We start from the raw sequence: 23118 nt of genomic DNA on the forward strand, positions 1-23118 counted from the left end.
AGATACCACAAGTTACAGAAATCAGTCATAATAAAGATCTATACAGAAAGGAACAGACGGGAGGAGATCATCACTAGACTCAGACTGGATCATACAGGATTAAACGGCTCAATGTTTATAATGGGAAAAAGCAAAGTTGAAGAATGCAGGGGGTGTGGAGTGAAAGAAAATGTGGAACACATCATATTACACTGTAACATGTACAAAAGAGAGGGAACAACTAAGAGACAGGGTCAGAGAGGCAGGAAGGGAGTGGAGCCTGATGGGGAAACTGGGAACAGTTAAGGTGAGGGGGTAAGAGCTACCAGGAAGAGAGTGGAGCCTGATGGAGATACTGGGAACAGAAGGTGAGGGGGTAAGAGCTACCAGGAAGGCCATTCTTAAGTATTTGAGTGAAACAGGATTGATTGGAAGAATTTAAAACAACACAATGGTATAATTCCACAAGTGGTGGATGATATGGTGATACACACTCTTGTACAGTAGGTGGCGGTATGCACCTTAACGCTGTTTGCAATCCGCCAAAAACTGAGAGAAGAAGAAGAAGAACAAGAACAAGAACAGCCTGGATCCATGTGGCGTCTCGTAGCTACGGTTTTCTCTCTGTGTTCCTGAGAAAGTGTGTGTGAGCTCCAGCACTACTGATCCATCATCTGTGTGTCTGGATAAACCTCTGAATGGACTGTGTGCTCTTTTTTCTGGAGCGTTTACCTCGGACTATAGGAGCTAGCTTAGCATGCTAGCTGGAAACACGTTAGCAACACTAGTCAGATTGAGAGTTTGCTGGAGAGAGAAACGGTGTGTTTAACGGAGTCTGCAGGGAAAGGTGATCTAGGAAACATGAGTAAAGTCCAAATGCTGCTGTCGTTGAAGAAGCAGCGACTCACTGCTGCTAATGAAGAGATAATTGCTCTGTTTGAACAAACAATAGCAGAGCTCGAGGAGGAGCTGTTTCTTTCCAAAGAGGAGAACAAGAGACTCCAGAAACTACTGGACGCTGTTTTACAGCCTCAGCTTCGGATACACAGAGCAGGTCTGTTCCCTTTACCCTTAATTAACACTTTACACTCTTCAGTAGCACTTTATTATCACATTAATAACACTTTAGACCCTTTATCAGCACTTGCTGCAGGTAGTACATCCTGAAGTAAAAGTACACCACACTGTGAAAATACTCCATCGCAAGTTAAAGTACTGCATTCATATCTTAAGTAAAAGTATGTAAGTATTAATAGACACATGTACTTTATTATAATAATTAAAATATATTACGGAAGAGCAAACCTACTCCTATAAAAATACATACATTGAATCATATGGTGAAAATGCAATGTAAAATTACCGAAAAAATACCAGCTCACTAAATCACAACCGCTCAAACCAACTACAAACTACTACCGCGGATTGGGCAGAGAACGAGTCCGAGAAAGTTGCTCCCCCATGTGACGTAATATGACGCGTTTGACGTATGACGTTTAAAAAAAAAAGCAGTTTTTAGTAGCAGAGCTCAAAACGGCTCCTTTTCCTCTGAATTCCTGCCCTTATGTCTTGTGAAACATATCAAATCCTGCATTAACATTTGTAATTTTAATTTTCAGGCAAGGTTAAGCATAAATGTATTAAAAAAAAAAAAAAAAAAAAGCCTGCAAGTTGCTCTTTAACCCTCTGGAGTCGGTGGACGCGCCGGGGCGTCCAAGTGCGCATAATTTACGTAAATTAATCATATGTTTTCGATTATAAGGAGTAGAAAATATGATATCCGCGGAATCGCTGAAAGTGTAGCTTTCCAGCGGTATCTCCTGTGAGACTGTAACCAGGGCAAAGCAGCCAATATGGCCGCTCAAAGCAGCTTGACTTTACACTGTGTGGGATTGGTGGATTTGAACTCTTCGACTCTTCTGAAGAAGAAGAATACAAAGACAACAACAAGGATCCATTTGGACATGGGTAAGTGTAAATATTACAGTAATAGTGTACTGGCAATGTGTGGGGAATGCCGCAAAAATTAACAATAGGTTTATTGATATATTTTTTATCGATTGTCATGAACTTTTTCTTGAGACAAAATAGACTCTCCATTAGCTAGACCCTCCAGAAAAACGCGATTCTGCGATCGTAGAATTTACCGCATAATCAGCAAAATGGCGCAGATTTTTGAAAGGCCGCATATTTATCAAAAGGCCGCATAATCCCCGCATTTTTCCACACAAAGTTGAGAAAAAAAGGCTGTCATAGATTTGTGTGTGTGTGCCTGTGATTATTTCACCGTCCTGTACAGATGAGACTTTGTAATCAGTGTGTGTGTGTGTGTGTGTGTGTGTGTGTGTAAATTATTGTCCTACATTTGAATTTGTTTTACAGAGAGGTTTCACAGCTGCCTGGGCCTAGTGGCCCACAGGCGGCGTTTATCCAGGAGCCAGAACATCCATCTGTGCCGGCCCCCAGGTCAAGATCTACCGAGGCTCAAGGGCCTTCACCACCAAGGACCAGCAGACCAGCATCACGACAGCTGCGTCCACCTCCATCTGCGGCTGCCACCAGGTCAAGATACACCTCAGCACAAAGGCGCCATCACCTTCAACCCAGCCAGCAAGGAGGTCTCGTGGAGGTCTCGTATAGCACTTGTAAACCCCACCTACACAGCCCATGCACCAGCAGCCAAACCTACTGTCTTGGAAGACAGACAAAGACCTTGACACTGTCTTGAAGAGTTGGTTGAAAGTTCTGATGTTCAATATTGTAAATAGTGAGATTTTCCAGTTTCTTATATTTATATAAATTGTTGGTTGAATAAAAAGTTTGAATGCTCAATTTGTATTTGTACACATCACATGAACCTTGGTATGTAATATGAAGTCATTAGTCAGTCCTAATGTATCTCAGTCCCTGCTGTGGTGAAAGTAGAGTGATAAACACCTGTTTTACTCAAACTTTGAATTAATTTATTTTCATTTTAGACATGAATTACACATTTATATACAGTGTAATTCAAATATTTCACTACTTTTGTGATCCTAAGCCTTTGGTAACCAAATCTAAAACACCAAAACAATTCGATCACATGAGTACATTTGTGTTTTCACAAGAGTTGACGATTTTCCGAAAATCGGATGTCAAATTTTAAGCTTTTGAGCTACTTATCCCATCACACAGTGCTCTAAGGTGAGTAATTTGCATAAATAGCAATACCAGAGATTATCCTGAACATTTTGATATTTAAAGAGCATCTTGCAGGTTTTTTTTTTTCCTATATTTATGCTTAACCTTGCCTGAAAATTACAATAAAAAAAGTTAATGCAGGATTTGATATGTTTTACGAGACACGAGAAAGGAATTCAGAGGGAAAAGAGCCTTTTTGAGCTCTGCTCCTAAAAACTGCTTTTTTTTTAAGGTTATACGTCAAACGCGTCATATTACGTCACATGGGGGAGTCCTTCTCTGACCAATTCGCGGTAGTAGTTGGTAGTTGGTTTGGGCAATTGTGTTTTATTGAGCTGGTATATTTCGGGAGTTTTACATTGTATTTCACCATTTGTAATCATGGTGAAGTATTGTGTTTGTGCAGCAGGGTGTCCGCGGGGTCTTAAAAAGTATTAAAAGGTGATAAATCAATTTAGCGAAAAATAAGGCTTTTAAAAAGTATTAAATTGCATTTTCCAAGGTATTACATTTTGTAGCTTGTTTGCAATAAGTATATAAATTATATTCTAAAGTTTGCCTGAATTTAATCATTGCGTAGGTGTATAGTGTGATTCTGTGTAGTTATTTTTTTTTTTCATCCCGTTGGATTTTACGTCATCTGAACAGGACATTGCACGCTCACTGATGACTGCTGCTTGATAGCGCGCGAAGGTCAGTTTACGCCAGTTACAACATGGGGAAATGCAAGTTTTCATCCAAATGGTTGGAGGATACGGAGTTCGAACCATGGCTGAGGCCCGTGTCTGGGAATAACCGTGAGGCCTACTGCTGCATGTGTCGGAAGGCGATTAGTGTTGCCTCGATGGGGATCAAAGCTGTCCGGTCCCACATGCTAAGTGCTAGCCACAAAGCCGCTGTGGGACGCAGACAGCAGGTCTCAATCGCGCATTTCTGCGTAACATCACCGCCCCCACCCACTATCGCTGAAGCTACTACAGCCTCCGCCACTTCATCTAGCGCTACTGCTGACCTCCGAGTGATGCTGGGCGCCACTCCAACGCTGCAGGCAGAGGTTCTGTGGTGCCTCAACACCGTAATTAAACACCAATCCATCAATTCCAATGAAGGGATTTCCGATCTTTTCCGAGCTATGTTCCCAGATTCGGAAATAGCCAAGAAGTTCGCCTGTGGAAAAGACAAAACAGGGTACATAGTCCGATTCGGCTTGGCCCCTTACTTTAAAGAACAGCTCGTTAATAGCATCAACAAGGCTGGGCCGTTTGTGCTGATGTTTGACGAGAGCCTTAATCAAGCCACCAAGAAAAAACAGATGGACGTCCACATTCGTTATTGGGATGATGGCTGTGTACGGGCCAGGTATCTTGGGTCGCAATTTTTGGGACACGGAAGAGCCGAGGACTTGCTGCATCACATTAAAGTAAGTGTATCTCTAGTCTACTTGCATTTCATGTTTAGGGCCTGCCTGAGCCACGGGTCTTTTTTTCTTCAATCCCAGGTCTTTTTTTATTTTCAAAACATATATTATGAATATGAGTTATGTGCTTTGTAAACGACTGAATCTTTTGTTGCACACATGGCTATTTTTGGTAGATTTGGCATCTTTTCAGACGCTCTTAGGCAATTAGCGAGTATTATTTAAGATGCGACTAGAAACACATTTTTACGACAAAAGTTATTACCGGGGGAAATGCGAAAAATATACATAAAGATCTATTATATGGTAATTTAGCATGCTGCTCAGAGTAATCTAAGTCAGCAGCAGCGCCGTATAGATAGAATAGATAGATTATATTATACGGCTCTGGTCAGCAGCAGCACAGCGTCTCTCCCTCTGGTGAGAGTGAGTTACTATGGTTACGGGAACGCTCTGTGTCTCTGTCGCCCTGAAACTTTCTCGCGATTCACAGTGGGAGGAGAGAACGGAGATACCACCAGTAATGTGTTTCAATTATAAAATGTAAGTTAATATTGCAATCTTGCTTCATGACATTTGAACACCAAATAAATGACTAATTTAAATGTTATGAGTGACAAACCTATAGTTGCACCTTACCGTGCATCTGAATGACCCTGTATTTCAAGAATACACTTTCAAGGATTGTTGCCATTAATTTATTACTGTTAATTCACAGGAATGTGGTGCACAACTGAAGATGAGGCAGCTTATGTCTGTCAGCATGGATGGACCCAACGTCAACTTCAAATTGGTGAATCTTCTACAGAAAGAGCACGCAGAGCTCTATGGAGGTGCTCAGCTTGTCCTTGTTGGAAGCTGTGGCCTTCACACTCTCCACAACGCAGTAAAGGCCGGTTTTACGATGTGGCAGCTTGAAAGGCTCCTGAGAGCAATGCACTACCTCTTCCACAACGTTCCTGCGAGGAGAGAGGACTTCACCAGTCTGACAGGGTCCTCCTGCTTCCCACTACCATTCTGCGGCCACAGATGGGTTGAAAATGTCCGTGTGGCAGAGAGAGCGGTTGAAATTTGGCCGATGCTACAGAAGTACGTGGATGGTGTCAAAAACAAGAAGATCCCAAACCCTGCCACAGCCTCTTATGACACCATTGCGGCAGCACAAGGGGATCCACTCATCATAGCCAAGCTGCAGTTCTTCTTTGCGATATCCAGGACCTTCAGCCCCTTCCTGTTAAAATTTCAAACTGATGAGCCAGTGATGCCCTTCTTAGCTAAAGACTTGGCTGAGTTACTGAAGGTAATAATAACAGTAATTAAACTGAATTTGATTAATCCACACGAATGGTTCTGTCATTGATTTCTTGTTATTTCTTTATAATATGGTAGAGTCTACTGAGACGGTTTGTGAAGAGTGAACTCCTAGAGGACATCACCCCCCTGAAGCTCACCAAAGTCGATGCAGCTGATGAGAAGAACTGGGTCTCCCCGATGAATGCTGACATAGGCCTTGGTGCTGAATCTGTCATCAAGGTAATTTTGATATATTTTCAGAGACGTACTGTATATGTATAGATCTATACAGTTATGGGCCTACTATGTCTTTGCTCTACCTGTACACTGATCCAGCCAGTTTAATATGATAAATTGACCTTTTTACCATTTTATTATGCTAATGAAGGGACATTTGTTAAAAAATTAAATGAACTTCCATTACATATTGTGTAGTTTCAAATAAATGTATATTGAAACTCATTTTGTCATTTCAATGAGAGGTTGATATAAACTTTATTTTGTAAATCATCCTTTCTGCACAATTTACAGTCTATGTATTATTTGTCAGGCACTTCAGAGCAAACCAGGAGGCAGAGTAGGTGAGCTTTCTGTGCTCACGTTCAGGAAAGAGTGCATGAAGGGCCTGGCTGCAATGGTCAAGAAGTGCAGGAGAAAAGCCCCCTCAAATTTCCAGTCGTCAGGAACATTGCATGTTTGGATCCCACAAACATGAGCAGGGATCCAGAGTGGTGCATCAGCAAGATGAAGAGTGTAGTCCAAAGATTCCTGGAGGACAAGCAGTTGGCAGGAGGAGTTTCAGCTGGTAGGAACAAGTATTGTTTAGGGACAATAGAAGCTTGTGTGGATTTAATTATTACGCATTCTTGTTTAAATTTGTTTTAGGAAATCTACAATACACTGTGCTTTTTATGTGTACAGATGCTGCGAGCTATGTATCTCTCAAACAACGGATGAAGCAGATGACTGTGGAATGAAATATAATGACATATGAATAATTACTTCTTTCCCTTTCTCTGTCAATGTTGTAGGTGATGTGATCGTTCAGCAATTTCAAAGATTTCTGTCTGTTGAGGGTAGAGGTGAAGGCTTCCTCTCCTTCCAGCCATTTGAGCAGCGGCTCGATGTTTTCCTGCACAAAGCTCTCAGCACATACCCTGAGCTGCGGAGATTCTGCCAGAGCCTTCTACTTCTGTCCCATGGTCAAGCCACGGTTGAAAGGGGGTTCTCTGTCAACAAGGAGGTTGAAACTGTCAACCTCCTTGAAGAATCCCTGGAGGCACAAAGGTTGATCTGCGACCAGGTTAGTGTCTGTGGGGGCGTTCTAAAGGTGCCACTCACTAAGGAGCTCCTGGCTTCTGCAGCCTTCGCAAGATCAAGGTACAGGATTTACCTGGATCAACAACAGAAGAAGAGACAGAGTGCCACACAGAGCCTCAAGAGAAGAGCAGTTGAAGATGAGCTAGAACAGCTCAAAAAGAAAAGGAAGATCCTAAAAGAAGTGTGCGGCGTCCTTCAGAAAGATGCTGATCAACTTGCTGAGCAGGCTGAGGGAAAAGCTGGATCTTTAATGGCTCAACTGCTAACAAAGTCCAACACCCTCAGGAGGAGGCACAAAGAGAAATGCATTGAGCTGGAACAAACCGAAAAAGAGTGGGACAGCAAAGCAAATGAATTGAGGCACATGCCATGATGGGTATTTGTGAACTCCTACATGGCATTACCCCGCTGAAGCTGACCAAAGTTTAATGTATATTTCATAGTACAACATTTTGTCATTTGTTTTGTTTATTGGTCAAATAATTTTTCTAATAAACCTTGCATTGGGTTGGTCACAAAATTCATTCTCTTGTGCTTTGTTCTATCTGAATTATGATAAGGAGTTATCATAAACGGTTTAGTTGTGCTATCTTACAATCAATACTGTATATAGTAAATGTGAGGTAAAGTGTGTCGCCAATGTTAGAACTTGAAGTGGCGATGAGGTCTTAAAATGTATGGAAAGGGTCTTAAAAAAAGTCTTAAAAGGTATTAAATTTGACTTCAGGATTCCTGTATATACCCTGGTGCAGGTTGCACACATTCCAGCCTGTCAGGACATCGAGTCCACAGTTTCCCTAACAGGAAAAAGACCGAAGCTAGCTTTCGTTCCTGGGTGCGTTGTGCGAGGTGTATCCACCTCCCTGCAGCACATACTCTCCACAGCTGAAGCCTATCAAGCAATACGTTTATCAGGAAACTGTATTACATCTCTCTCCCCCCCTTCGCTGCTCTCTCTCGCGGTCACTCCTGGCTCCCGGCTCAACCTCCACTCACCTGCAATCAGCTGTGCACCCTCCCCGACTACACACCTGCTTTCCATCAAGCCATTTACAACGGCATATCAACGGAGGCTCCACAACCTTTCTCCGCCAGATCGTCAAGTATCAGCCGTATCTCGCGTCTCCCCTCTGGTACACAGCACCGTAGTGTGGAGTTGCATTAGGTAACGAGAGATACGGCTGATACTTGCGCCTTAGTTTCTGTTATGGATCAGTATCAACAGTCCTGCCAGTAACGTTACTATATTATCAATGCTACGTTAGTTGTAGCCTGATATATGATAGCTAACTTCACAATGTTGTGATGTGACGTTGGCTAACATTCTGTAGCTAACGCCGGTCACTCACCAAGATAGCAGCCCAGTTCTCCACTGGTTCTTCTCACACCACAGCTCCATTTCTCTGCGATGGCCGTTATTTCTTCTAATCCTTGGCTGCTCCTTGTCTCTTGGACACATAGCAGGCTCATAATTACAATCATACGCATTTGAATATATATTTTCAACCTGTTCTGTGTCAAAACTAGCATTGTGATCCATGTTTATTCATACGTTAGACCGGCCACTCTCCCCCATGTTACGTCACACGCGGGAGGTCGCGTGCGGAGGCTTTTTTATGCGGAAGTAAAAATGTCTTACTAAAACGATGCCAGATGTCACTGTAGTGTATATTTCTGTATATCTTTTTGAAAATCTAGTGTATTCATTTTCCTACACATTTATTCACTGGTGTCTCTAACCTGCAAGTTGCTCTTTAACACATGGGGTGCCATGTTAGAAGAAATACATTAAAAAGGTGATTGAAGAAAACATCTAAAAATCGAGAAAATACCCTTAGACTCCAGAGGGTTAAATATGACCCACATTTTATTTGTAGAGCACATTTCAAAACAATTTGGTCGAGCCAAAGTGCTGTACATGTAATTTAAACACATAAAAACACATTACAAGACAATAAATCACAACAGATAAAACAACACATGGAACAGTCAGGAGTTGTGACCCCAATCTAACTAGAAGGCCAGAGAGAAGTAGTGTGTCTTCAGTGTGGATTTAAAAACCCCTAGGGTCTGGGCCGACCTCACATGGAGGGGAAGAGTGTTCCAGAGCCTGGGGCCAGCTGCTGCGAAGGCTCGGTGCCTCGGGTTTTGAGCCAGGTCTTGGGCACTACCAGCAGCAGCTGGTCAGCAGACCTTAATGCTCTGGCTGGGGTGTAGCGCTGGAGGAGTTCAGCTATATAGGCCGGAGCCAACCCATTTAGTGCTTTAAAAACAAATAAAAGGATTTTAAAATCAATTCTGAACCGGACTGGAAGCCAGTGTATTGAGGCTAGAATTGGGGTGATGTGGTCACGCTTTTTGTGGCCATTCAGGAGACGTGCAGCTGCGTTTTGGACTAGCTGCAGGCGTTTAATTGATGCCTGGTCCATACCCACATACAGAGCATTACAATAGTCCAGTCTTGAGGTCACAAAGGCGTTAATAACCCTTTCCAGGTCTTTAAAAGATAAATACGACTTGGTTTTGGCTAGAGATGATCCAATCAAATCCCGTTTATGCAAATCTGCCAGTACAAGCGCTAGCCAATCAAACCGCGTGTATGCTGGGAGAGACACACCGCAGGTCATTTCCTCATATTCCAAAAAATGGAGGAGAAATTAGTCATAGCGTTAGGGAATCACCCGGTCTTGTACGATCAGTCCCTGTTCACCTACCGGGATACAAACCGGAGGAGCCAGGCATGGAGGGAGGTGGCAGAGACAGTGGGTGAAACTGGTAGGTTTTCGCCTGTTTGGGGAGTTTATATCCAATTTACTTCGTGAACTGTATGTCGGGGGCGGGAGATTCATGTGATTGGTTGTTGGTCGCGTTGCTCGTGGGAACTCCCCAAGCTTCAGAGACGCCCACCGCCAAGCTTAAACGCACGCCGCTGTGTGGACGGGCCATAAGAGTTAGGTCTAACACACTTAGCTATTTTATCTACCTCTGGAACAAGCTAAACTAGAGAATGCAATTCCTGAAGAAATTGCTAGTGGGAATGCTTTATGCTGAAAAGCTGACGCTAAACTGCTATGTTGAAATGTAATGTTTAAGAAGAAGGTGAAGAATTTAGATTGAAATTATACATGAATACTGGGGGCTTGAATGTGTGATGAGAAAAGAAAAGAAAGTAAAAAGGCTTGGAAAAGCAGCAAAATATTTGAACTGCAAACTTTTGAACTAACTTGATGGTGAATGATCTGTCGCCCTGCCAACGGCATTTGATGACATCCCATAATACGCTTAGATGCGTTGATGGCTGCATCGTTACCAGACCTATGAAGTTTTGGGGCGTTTGGAGCATTTTCACTGAAGTTATGAGAACTATGTTTCAAAGCTAGCATTTTTGCCCTAGCAAACGGTATTTAAAGAAATGTCAAAACTGTCCCGTAGATGTCTTCACGGTCGGACTGTTAGCACACAGGTGTAGTTTGAGCACTTTTTTGAACATTTTCATAGGAATTATAGCGACATCATGTTTTATGGTATATGGTGAGATCTCAGATTTGGCGTAGAGCTGTTGAGGCATGGACCGGTGATATACAAGTGAAGATTGGGGGACAATCGGACCGTGTCGATTGGACTTACAGCGACATCGTGTTTCATGGCGAGTGGTCTGTCGCCATGGCAACGGCATTTGATGACACCCCATTATACGCTTAGATGCGTTGATGGCTGCATCGTTACCAAACCTGTGAAGTTTTGGGCTGTTTGGAGTATTTTCACTGAAGTTATGAGAAAACCGTATTTCAAGGCGAGCATTGTCTTGCCATGACAACGGCATTTAAATAAATCTCAAAACTGTCCCGTAGATTTCTTCACGGCTGGACTGTTTGCACACTGCTATCTGAAGTCTGCTGCTCTGAGCATGTCAGTTGGAGTGATGACATCATCGTGTTCCATTACACAGGTGTTTATAGTTGAGCTAACGAGGTGCCTAGACTTCAGAGGCTTCACTGTTCTGAATGAGAGATAAACCTCTTACATGTGAACGTTTTGTGGAAGAACCGTAACAGATATCTGTGAAATTTCAAAACGTGAAGCATGTCAAGGAAGTTGAGTATCTGAAGTGTAATTTTTGTGTACTTTCGGGTTAATAATGTGGCCTTTTTGGCAGTTTAACTAAAGGTGTGCGGCTGCTGCTGTGAGGAAATATTAGCCTGACATTACAATGGGCTTTAATGGAGACATGTTGAACGTTTTTGTCACTTCATGCCCTCAAGAGGCATTTTGTTTAATAATTTTTTTGCTTAATTATTTGTCATTTTTCAAGCTACGAGATGTTTTCCTATGTTTGTCATGATAAATTATGTCTCAGGAATGTAGGGTTTGGGAATTATGGCAGTTTAAAAAAAATATATGAAGGCAAATTTCAAGATGTCCTACCCTCTCGCTGTGACATCACGCACTCTAGTTAATGTTAAAATCTGAAGAAAACCTCTTTAACAAGGTCTGAACAATGTTTAATATCTCTAAAAGTAAGAATCCGATTTAAAAGTTGTTTTACACGAATAATGTCAGAAAGATGTGTAACATTTTCAATCTGGAATGAGGTTTCTGAGTGAAAGTATGAATGAACAGTTAGAAGTTGAAGTCGCATGAAGATTTGTTGAAGTTGAAGAATTTCTCCATTGACTTCAATGTTAAAAATGTGATGTATTATGGAATGTATCTCTGGAGTTATGAAAGTTATGAATAAGAAAAGTAATAGCCATCGATTCCCGACCGAGCTGAACGTTTTGATGTTTGAACAGAGTTTCTGCGATGTTCAATGCGGGAGAATAAGCGCGGCAAAATAAGTCGGCGGAATAATAAACTTTTCGTCCGTAGAATAACAGATAGCTGGAATGCTGTTAACAGCATTCCCACTAAATTAGTTATAAATATTTGTATTCTGAGAGAGAGAGAGAGAGAGAGAGAGATCTCTCTCCCGTGTTATTATCCACAGTTAATGTAAACTTGAATAATGTTCTTCATTTGAATGTAATAATTATGTTGGTTGTTGTTTGTGGAAGCGCCAGTGAATGAGCTCCATTAACTGAGTTTTAAATGGAAGGTCGGATCGGTCTCGGCCAATACTGATTCTGGCGAAAATTGGCAATCGGAGCATCCCTAATATGTTCAATAATAAATTAATCACATCTAAAATGTTACTTGATAAAGAATAGGGGTACTAGTACAAAGGTCATTAAGTAATTAAAACATTAATATAAATGAATGTAAAGTCTTATCAATCAATTATTGCCAACATTTGTTTATAATATATTCTGTATATATATATATATATATACAGAATATATATATTTTGAGAGAGATATACACTAGTATTAGACGCATTCAAAAGTTTGGGCACATCTTCTCTTTCGAAGTTTTTTATTTATTTAAATTGGTTCTACTTTCTAGATTTATACTGAAGACATCAAGGTAATTTTGGAGAAACCAGCTCAAGTGCGCTAGAATTTGAAAATACACAACCGGAAAAGTCTGCCACTTCCTTACAGAGCCCCTCCTCTAACACACGAACGCGCACATAACCAATGAGGGCACGAGATAAGTTTGTGCACAGATGGAAGGCTGACAGGCAGGTAGGCCATCCAGTTATTTTAGCCAGCTCAGATGATTGGTCGTGCTTTTTACAGTACTACGGCTTCCACAGAGGAAATGTGTTTATGGATTTTTTGTCAAAGCACTTCAGATATTCATTGCTATCGGGATGTTAAGAGCATTCCATGGAATATAACAAAAAGTGTATTTCGAGCCGGTTTCTCAAACTTACCTACCCCACCTTTAACTAGAATGATCTAGTTAACAAAAAAGTGCTAACAAATCCAGAATATGATTTATATTTTGCTGGCTACTGCAGAATGCTGTGGTAGCCATGCTGGTTAAGGGTGCCTTGAACTCTGAATAAATCACCATCAGTGACACCAGTAAAGTAAAAGTAACTCTTGCTCTTCCTTTCCCGGGGGGGTCCTCATGAGAGCCAGTCTCATCGTAGCGTTCCATGGTTGTTGCGACTGCACTTGAGGATACATTCAAAGATCTTGACATTTTCCGGATCGACTGGCCTTCACTTCTTAAAAGTGATGATGGACGGTCGTTTCTCTTTACTGAGTTGAGTGGTTCTTGCTATAATATGGATTACAACAGCAGTCAAATAGGGCTTTCCACTGTGCACTAACTCTACCTCTGCACAATACAACTGATGGTCTCAAACACATTCAGAAGGTCATTCCACACATTGACTCTTGACAAGGCGCACCTGTTAATAGAAAACCATTCCAGGTGACGACCTCATGAAGCTGACTGAGAAAAGCCAAGAGTGTGCAAAGCTGTCATCAAGGCAAAAGTGGCTACTTTGAAGAATCTAAAATAAAAATCATTTTCTTGATTTTTTTTAACACTTTTTTGTTAACTAGATAATTCCATATGTGTTCTTTCATAGTTTTGATGTCTTCAGTATTAATCTACAAAGTAGAAACAAATTAAAATAAACAAAAAATATTGAATGAGAAGGTGTCCAAACTTTTGACTGGAACTGTATATAAAAAACACATATTTGAACATTTAGCAGGTTCCCTCATCTATAATCATTTATACAAGCGCAACTTTGAACATGTACAGCAGTAAAATGCAACATACAAAATAATCAAGAAACAATATAAATTAAACACTGACAGGGAACATTTTACTGCACCATCATTACTGTTACATAGGAAGGTGCCGTCAAATGTTCTGTTAATACTTGCATACTTTACTTAGATAAGGTTTGAATACAGGATTTTAATTTGTAACAGAGTATTTTCATTCTATACTGTAGGCGTAGTTTATCTGTGAACGATCCCAAATACAATTCATTGTTTACATTGTGGCTAGTGCTACGCCAGAAGAAAAAACCCTTTTACATTTTTAACTGGAAGTGGAAAGGGGCTGGGCTACATGAGGTGACTTGAGCCAACAAAAATACACAATAGGTGGGACTAAGAAAGATAATGTGAAAATATAAAAACAAAGGCATTAATTAGGGCTGCAAAATGTCTCCCATTGTAATGGCGATGAGATTTTTAAATGCTAACACTTAACAGTTTGTTCTGACGGTGTGTTTCCTGTTTCCTGCAGACGTCCAGCAGCTGGTGGTGGTTAAAGAAGAGCTTCACCCTGACCAGCAGGAGTCGAGCACCAGTCTGGACCAGGAGGACCCAGAGCCCCCCCCACACATTAAGCAGGAACAGGAGGGAGAGCAGCTTCAGGAGCTGGAGGAGGCTGATATCACCAAGTCCACTTTCACTCCTGACCCTGTGAAGAGTGAAGATGATGAAGAGAAACCTCAGTCCTCTCAGCCTCATAAAAGACAAACTGAACACATGGAAACAGAAGCTGATGGAGATGACTGTCAAGGACCAGAACCAGCCAGGAACTCAGATCCAGAGAGCAGTTTACAACCAAAGACTGAGGACCACACTGAAGACTCGTCTGAACCTGACACTGAAGACAGTGCTGATTGGAAAGAGACCAGAGAACCTGCATCAGGCTCAAACTCACTGAAAAATAGACAAGAATCTGTCAGTGATCCAGAATGTAGTGCTGAAAAGAAACCATTCAGCTGCTCAGACTGTGAGAAAGCTTTTTCACTGAGTCGAGGTTTAAAGAAACACATGAGAATCCACACAGGAGACAAACCATTCACCTGCTCAGTCTGTAAGAAAGCTTTTTCACAGAGTGGACATTTAAAGACACACATGAGAATCCACACAGGAGAGAAACCATTCACCTGTACAGTCTGTAAGAAAGCTTTTTCACATAGTGGACATTTAAAGACACACATGAGAGTCCACACAGGAGAGAAACCATTCACCTGTACAGTCTGTAAGAAAGCTTTTTCACGGAGTGCACAATTAAAGTCACACATGAGAGTCCACACAGGAGAGAAACCATACAGCTGCTCAGTCTGTAAGAAAGCTTTTTCACATAGTGGACGTTTAAAGGAACACATGAGAGTCCACACAGGAGAGAAACCACACAGCTGCTCAGTCTGTAAGAAAGCTTTTTCACGGAGTGGAAGTTTAAAGCACCACATGATAATCCACACAGGAGAGAAACCACACAGCTGCTCAGTCTGTAGGAAAGCTTTTCCACAGAGTGCACATTTAAAGAAACACATGAGAGTCCACTCAGGAGAGAAACCATTCAGCTGCTCAGTCTGTAAGAAAGCTTTTTCACAGAGTGGAAGTTTAAAGATACACATGAGAATCCACACAGGAGAGCAACAATAGATCTGCAAAGTTTTTGACAAAAGATTTAAATGGCGTAATCGTTTACAAAGACCAAGTGTGTTGGTAAGGGAATACATTTGTCTATTTTGTATCCTGATGCCGTTACATGTAATACGTTACTCCCTAAGCCTGTTTTCACCCACCTGCAACCGATTCACTAATAATCACAAATGTTTATTTCTTCGACCCCTTGAGACTATTTCTTGTTTAATAATCATTACATCTCCTCAGGACCAAGTTCCCGTGTCCTGCCTTTGACCTGCTGATCACCCACTGCTCATTTAAGGTGGACTCACCTTTGCAAGGGACCAGCTAGTCTTAGTGTCTTAATGCTAACGTTTTGTAAAGTGATGCTAGACCAACAACGTGCTGTTGGGTTGTGTTCTCTCTGCAGGACGGTGTATGTACTCAAAGATTGTTTATGAAATGAGAGCTTCACTCTGTTTTTGTTGTCTAAACAACGCCAACAGAGCGATACGTCTTCTTTCCAGCAGATGGCATAAATGTTACATCATGCAGTTCAACTGTCATCCACATATTAGAGATTCAAAACAGCAATGTGTGAGATAACGCTAGTAATTGACTATTTCAACAGAATGTGAAGAAGTTACAGTCTTGAGGCCATGTCCAATATGTTTGTGTTTTGTTTGATTAAATCTACTGAAATGAGCATTCAATGACTCAATTATTCTGAATTACTGTCATTACATCATGGGTTTGCATTACAATATTAGAACGCATAAAACTTTATTTCTTCCAAGTTGCGGGTGTTCATTGTTTAGAAGTCTGCTGTGTTTCATCCAAGCTTCCACTTCGTGCTCCGATAATGCTGAAAGTATCTGTTGTATGCTTTACCTGCTCCAGTAACACAAGTGTAATTGACTGGACAGAGACAAGAGATAGTGGATGGATCCAGAGGAGAACCAGAAGATAGTCCGCATAGAGCCTTCAGGTTCTGAAAATGATCAGGGACAGAGCTAGAAAAAATCTCCAAAAACCTGAATAGAGCTAGAAGATAGCAAAGCCAAGAAAGACCCAGACAGGAAGGAGCCAAAAGAGTTTGTATTTTTTATTTTTTAATATTCAATCTCTTCTCTTAAGATATTAGAACTTCCTATCTCAACATGTATCCTTTTATGCATTAAAAAAACCTTACATTTTTGCTGCCAATTATTGAGATTGTTTCACAGCTTTGTCTTAAATATTTAGACTTTTGTCTTCGCATATAGATTACATAGGATGAACAGCAGGATCCACTCTGCTGGATTCTGCCCAAATCGGCTCCAAATGCATGCTAACATCTCGCTGTATCCATACTCCTGCAGTTGTATTGTTCTGGATTCATAGTGAAGTGTATTAGATGGTCTGCACTCTTATTGTTATGTATTTAATATAAAGTCAAATACCCATAAAGTCAGAAAATAAAAGAGTCTCACTTAAGGAAAAAGGTTCTGAACCAGTGAGAGTTCTTCATTTGCACATAAACATGGTCAAATATTTAAAGTTGTGACCAGATGGTGTCGCCCTAATCCGTGTATCTACGGTCCATTTGTTTTTCTTTATTACACAAGTTAGCGGAAGAGCGTCTGAGAGGCCTTTTTGTTTTTGTTGTTTTACCTTACTAAATGGTCTAATGGTCATTGGAGCGAGGGGCGGGGCGAAACTCACGGAAGTGATTTCAAAACAAAAGCCCTCGTTTGCTTGGATCGGTGATAAAATTATAATCAAGGTGAATTTAGCGATCACAACGAAAACGGCCAAGACACACATTGAGCCCAGAAAATGAATGTTATTAAGGGATGTAAATATAATAGGCCTGTGTCTAAAATGGACAACATTGTTAGGAGATTTAAACTATACAGCGATTCTGCACTGCGGTCACTCAGCCGTCTCTCGAGTTTGTTTTTTCAAATCAGCTGCTCTTCACGTGACGGAGAGCACCAGAACGCGGCTCCCGCACTTCAGATAAGGAGCCGTACACATGCCGCAGTTTTTGCATGGCTGTCTTTAGTTGAAAGCCCGGTGGCATCTGGTTAGCTAGCTATGCTAACGAGTATAAGAAGCTTTTTCTCTAACCAGTGAGGTAAAGGCACAAATAAAAAACGTATCGATCAAACAAACACATAACATTTGTCTAATAAATCATGTTTCAGAGATAAATTCAGCTTAGGTTTACAAGTCCACACCTTTTTTTTACAAGTACAAAACTTTTTCTTCTCACCGCGGAATATTACTGCCAAAAGTCACGTGATCACGTGACTTTTGGCAGTAATATTCCGCAGGGGCCGGCACATACATAGATATCTATGGGCACATGCTCCACGGCAGCAGGGGGCGCTATTGAGTCCATTGGGAAGGCGGGAGGTTGAGCAGAGCATGGAACAGCCCTTGCCAGCCTGATGACAGCGGTATTTCTAGCGATCCAGCGATCTGGGTCAGTGTTTGAACAAGGTGAATTTAGCGATCACAACGAAAACAGCCACGACACATATTGAGCTCAGAACATTAATGATATTAGGGCTGTAAATATAATAAGCCTTTGTCTAAAATGGACAACATTGTAACTAAGGAGATTTAAACCATACAGCGATTCTGCACTCTTCATTTTCTTTCCTGCTATATTCAATGAGTGATACAAATATTTTTTACAACAAATCTGCTAAGTTTGATTAGGGAAAAAAGGTTTTTTGCCATTAGTTCTTTTTGAGATTGACACTGTTGGACTCAGTACTAGTCCCACAAGTACTATGAAGTACTTTTACTGTGTACTTTTTGAGTAATCCTTTGTCAATGTCCCCTCCTGAGTACAATAATGTTTATCTGGTAGTTTGAATAAGCGTTAAAACACCTTTATACTTTAAGAGGATGGTAGACATAATATCAGCAATACTTCCAGTCAGTACTCCGGCAGCAGCATTTTACACCTTGGAAAGTCTTTAGAGTCTGGCCTGGATAGCTGGTCTCACTATATCCTTCAGCAAAGTGACTCTTGTTGGCCTCTTATGAGGCTGCTGTCTTTTAAAATATGATTATTTCTCTGCTCCTAGTTCATTCCTCGCAGATTCTACCATCAGTCCCAGTCATTGCATGTCTGTCAATAGAGCTTCGAAAAATGTGTCCAATTCAACAAAATGTTTTTTTGAAGACCAGAGCTAAATTATAGATTGTTTGATTGTGTAATTACAAGGTGAGAGAAAATAAATCCACATCCTATTAAACTCATTTTATTTACTTTTCCATGTTGTACATATACTTACTTGTATTACATGTTGAACCACATGCTGGATATCTTCCCCAGCCTCAAGGAAACACAATCAAATAAATGGATTCATAACTTAATTTTTTTATAAAAATGTATAAATTAATAATGTTGTGTGCAAACATTTCAAATTTAAATATAAAATGAAAAATAAGTTTACTTTTGAAATGATTTCTCACAAAAAACTTTCTATATTATAGTAAATTATTAAAAAAGGTTTCGTCAATATACGTTTTTCTGCCTAAAATAGTTAAAATTGAACGTAAACTATATCAAACACCATATATATATATATATAACTTGGCTAGCTTAACTCGTATGTATTTCTTTAAGCACCACAAGATTCATAGTTTATTAAGTACAATTCTGGGCCATTGATTGTGTTTTTTTTCCAAACACATGTAAAAATGCCTTTTATGAAGCCTTAAACCGGTGCAGGACTTTACATTGTATTATACTTAAAGACAGGACTTTTCAGTTAAGAGAAAAGAAAAAAGGAAAGAACATGTTATAATGGGTGATGTAACATTAATGACAGACATAATATGAGGTCCTTGGCACTCAGACTCTAGAGGGGTCATTTTGTGATCATGGGGCGTCACCCTTACAGCATCAGGACAATATCATATGGAGTCAGACACTAAGTGTGCTGGAGGCGTTGACTGGGACTGATGGAAGGATGAGGCTGATGAGACTGAAGAATCTGCGAAGTACGAACTAGCGGCAGAGGAATAATTATATATTAAAAGACAGCAGCATCATAAGAGGGCAACCAGAGTGACAGAGTGTGTTACTTTGCTGAAGGATAGTGGGACCAGCTATCCAGGCCAGACTCTAAAGACTTTCCAAGGTGTAAAAATGCTGCTGCCGGAGTACTGACTGGAAGTATTGTTGATATCATGTCCACCATCCTCTTAAAATACTCTGTCCAACAATATCAGTCTCAGGGAGAAATGTTTTCGCTTATTAAAAGAAAAACATGCATTCTTGTTCTCAGGAGGGGACATTGACAGAGGATTACTGGAAAAGTACACAGTAAGTACTTCATAATAATTGTGGGGGTAGTTTCACTAGTACTGAGTCCAACAGGATCGATCTCACGAAGAACTAATGGCAACAAAAAATAATTCCCTCATCAAACTTGATGTTGTTCTCAGCAGGGGACTTTGACAGAGTATTTCTCAAAAAATACACAGTAAAAGTACTTCAATGTATTGTAAGTAGTAGGCTAACTAATACAAAGTCAAACAGTGTCAATTTCATTAAGAACTAATGATAACATTGTATTTTTATCACTCATCAAAGACAGCAGAAAACATGCATTATGTACTATGGAGGGGACTCTTTTCTTTTAATCTCCTATTGCCCCTCTAGGGCATAAGATCCCAGGTCTGTTGCTGGTTCCCAGAGTACACAAAATAAGGTCAGGTGCTAGAGCTTTCGGCTACCAAGCCCCGTTCCTCTGGAATCAACTTCCAGTGACAATTAGGGAGGCAGACAGTGTCCACACATTTGAGAGTAGGTTAAAGACTTTCCTTTTTAGTACAGCGTACAGTTAGGACTGGTTTTAAACCCCCTTTTGTACATCCTCATGGACCCTTCGTTTTATGGAATTGTATTTATTGTATTCTAACTGTATTTGTGTCATTGTGTGATGTTTCTTTTTAGATTGGTATTTTCACATTGATCTTATAAGATACGTTTGTTGTTTTTACATTGTTTTATATTGCCAATTGTGTTTGTTGACTTGTGAAGCCCTCTGAGACAAATAGGATTTGTGATTTTGGGCAATATAAATAAACTTGAAGTGAATTGAATTGAATGTTATAATTGTGGCCAAATGGGCCATTGGTCCAGAGATTGTCCGCAACTACGAATGCAATACCATAGACTGTATATATAAATGGACGTAGGGTCCGTGACGTCACCCATAGAGCCAAACAGCAGCAACCAGCACGTTGCAAAAGTCTCAATCGTCAACTGTGCCGCCGAAACATAATTTCAGCCAATCAGCGCCGTCAAATATTTTGGTCACGAGGGCGCTCACGTTGGCGCCCACGTTGCTGACGTGCGTAGACGTGAGTTGTTTCTTAGACTCGTGAGGAACTGGGGTAGTATCTATAGTAACGCAGTGTAGGCGGAGCCGTCACTTCATCTTCAATGAGCTCCCCAGAAAAACAACACAGCCGTTAGCTCTTAGCACTCAGAGCTCACAGTTCTTCATATCTGTTCAGAAACTAGACAAAAGTTAAACAAGTACAAACCACATACTGTCTGTGTCATGGCGAATACAGTCGCTGGTTTATTTATGTCTGTAGGCCGTTGTTGTGAGTGTGGACGGTCGGAGCATTTAAAACGTTAGCTTAGCCAAATCTCCATTAGAAAACACGCATTTTAAAAGGTTTTTCGCCTGCCGTCTGTCTGCAGACTTGTCAAAGCCTTAATTCATGGTGTTTACTATCCGGTATCAGTATGTTGTTACTTCGGCATCATTTTTGAAACATGTATTACAATTAAATCACGGTCAAATATGTTCATCTTGTTGTAGTTGTAGCCCCCTTGACAGCGATTCTCTCTCTAGTTTAGCATACTCAGCCCGACTCAGCCTGGTTGTTGTTTGTAGATGTAGGTGCATTAATAAACAAGGCAAATCAGGCTGTGTCTCAACGCCGTGTATTCACATTAAGCAGGTAATCATACAACTGGCGTAGAGTCACGTGAGGCAGATATATATATAACACAGGCACAATACGTCCACAGGGTGGAGCTGCAACCTAGCCTAAACCATTCTGTAACATCTCCCTTCCTTTTGTTAAGTAACAACACAGGATCAATACTGCCATTAAACTGTTGACCTTTAAACAGAACATTAATCAAATGATTTCAACAACAAATAGTGCACCTAGCAAAGACACTTCAATAATAGCCGGATCAGAACACATCAGCAATAAACTCAGAACAATCAATCACATTTGTTTTACAATCTCTCCACTTCCTTTTTTTTTTTCTTTTTTTAAATCTTTATCGTCCATGTGTGTTTGAGTGCGCACAGTCCAAGTGTGTGTGTGTGAGTGCGTGTGTGTGTCCTAGAGGTCAAGTCTGTCAGGAGGTCTAATCAGCCGTCCGCTCCGGGAGAAGGCCCGACCCTGTAACTCACGGCATGGTGTACCCCAGGTCTGCGGGGAAGACCGCGACGACCTCGGGGGTGATGGCCTTGGAGACTCCTCGGGGACGCAGATGACCTCTCTGGCGCTCCCCCCACTCGCAGGCTGCTCCGGGGCGGATTCTGGGAGAACTGACGGCTGGAGAAGGGCCGCCTCTGCTGGTCGAAGATCAACCCTGTTGCGCCGATACGTGGTCCCCTCCACACCGACCAGATAGGACCGGAGTCCCAACTGCTGAAGGCACACACCTCTCCTCCATCGGCCCGTCCTGTCTCCCGGGAGCGGCTTCATCCGTATGGGCTGGCCGACGTTCAGCTCCGGCAGATCCTTGGCAGATCTGTCATATGTCAGCTTTGCTGCTTGATGTTTCACTTTCAGCTTGTCAGGAACACCCGTGATGACCTGAGGCACCAGTAGCTGGTCGGCCACAGGGAGAAGGGTTCTCAGTCTCCGCGACATAAGCCGCTGTGCTGGGCTGCAATGCATACCCTCAGTGGGCGTATTTCTCCAATGCAATATGGCCCTCCAGGGGTCCTCTTTGGCACGGTCTGCCCTTCTGCACAGGCTCTTTACAATTTTCACTGCTGACTCCGCTTTGCCATTAGCCTTTGGGTGCCTCGGTGAGGACATGACATGCTCAAAACCCCACTCTCTCGCAAACGCCCGGAACTCTCCACCGGCAAACTGGCCTCCACCATCAGAAATGGCCCTGTCTGGGACACCGTAGCGTGCAAACTGTGCCTTGCATCTACGGATCGTGGTGTCCGCTGATAGGTCAGGGAGCAGGTCGATCTCCCAAAAGTCAGAATAATGGTCCACCACGAGCAAGAAGTTCTGTGCTGCGTAGCTGTACAGATCCATGCTTACTAGCTGCCAGGGACGTGTGGGGAGCGGGTGTGACATCATAGTCTCTTTCTGTTGTTCGTGTGAATACTCATTGCACACAGAGCACTTTTGCACATAATCCTTGACTTCCCCTTGCATACCGGGCCAGTAAAGTGTATCACGGGCCTGCCTGTAGCACGCCTCGCCCCCCACATGGTTGTAGTGGATCCGTCTCAGCATTTCCGGGCGTATAGCTTTTGGAATGATGACGCGCTGACTCCTGAAGAGCACGCCATCCTGTGCACTTATCTCATCTCTGACGGCCCAGTAGTCCCTGACGGCTACAGGGGTCTCCTCTTTGTGTCCTGG

The 23118-nt window shown here is 41.7% G+C and overlaps 2 protein-coding genes across 4 annotated transcripts; both read left to right on the forward strand.

Annotated features, from left to right (window-relative positions):
* The first annotated feature begins 549 nt into the window (after positions 1–549).
* On the forward strand, positions 550–16171 carry LOC307013551 (uncharacterized protein). 2 transcript variants are annotated; one of them, XM_079640956.1, is made up of 2 exons: positions 550–1033; positions 14348–16171. In XM_079640956.1, the coding sequence occupies exons 1-2, from the start codon at positions 841–843 to the stop codon at positions 15499–15501; spliced, it is 1347 nt and encodes a 448-aa protein (XP_079497082.1). In that variant the 5' UTR covers positions 550–840; the 3' UTR covers positions 15502–16171. The 2 variants fall into 2 exon arrangements, with proteins under 2 accessions (XP_079497082.1, XP_079497083.1); XM_079640957.1 differs by lacking the exon at positions 14348–16171 and adding an exon at positions 2362–2865.
* Positions 3572–7939, forward strand: LOC307013549 (uncharacterized protein). Of its 2 annotated transcripts, XM_079640952.1 has the most exons (4): positions 3572–4579; positions 5295–5876; positions 5966–6109; positions 6901–7939. In XM_079640952.1, exons 1-4 carry the CDS (start codon positions 3875–3877, stop codon positions 6907–6909), a joined length of 1440 nt encoding a protein of 479 aa, XP_079497078.1. In that variant the 5' UTR covers positions 3572–3874; the 3' UTR covers positions 6910–7939. The 2 variants fall into 2 exon arrangements, with proteins under 2 accessions (XP_079497078.1, XP_079497077.1); XM_079640951.1 differs by lacking the exon at positions 6901–7939 and having other exon boundaries at positions 5966–6252.
* Positions 16172–23118: the final 6947 nt, after the last annotated feature.

This window comes from Notothenia rossii (assembly GCF_949606895.1).
Source record: "Notothenia rossii genome assembly, chromosome: 7".
Lineage (NCBI taxonomy): Eukaryota > Metazoa > Chordata > Actinopteri > Perciformes > Nototheniidae > Notothenia > Notothenia rossii.

Coding starts and splice junctions, on each gene's coding strand:
- LOC307013551 (XM_079640956.1), top strand. CDS start 841: ATGAGTAAAGTCCAAATGCTGCTGTCGTTGAAGAAGCAGCGACTCACT. Junction 1,034..14,347: donor GCTTCGGATACACAGAGCAG/GTCTGTTCCCTT, acceptor TGTTTCCTGCAG/ACGTCCAGCAGCTGGTGGTG.
- LOC307013549 (XM_079640951.1), top strand. CDS start 3,875: ATGGGGAAATGCAAGTTTTCATCCAAATGGTTGGAGGATACGGAGTTC. Junction 4,580..5,294: donor ACTTGCTGCATCACATTAAA/GTAAGTGTATCT, acceptor GTTAATTCACAG/GAATGTGGTGCACAACTGAA. Junction 5,877..5,965: donor ACTTGGCTGAGTTACTGAAG/GTAATAATAACA, acceptor ATAATATGGTAG/AGTCTACTGAGACGGTTTGT.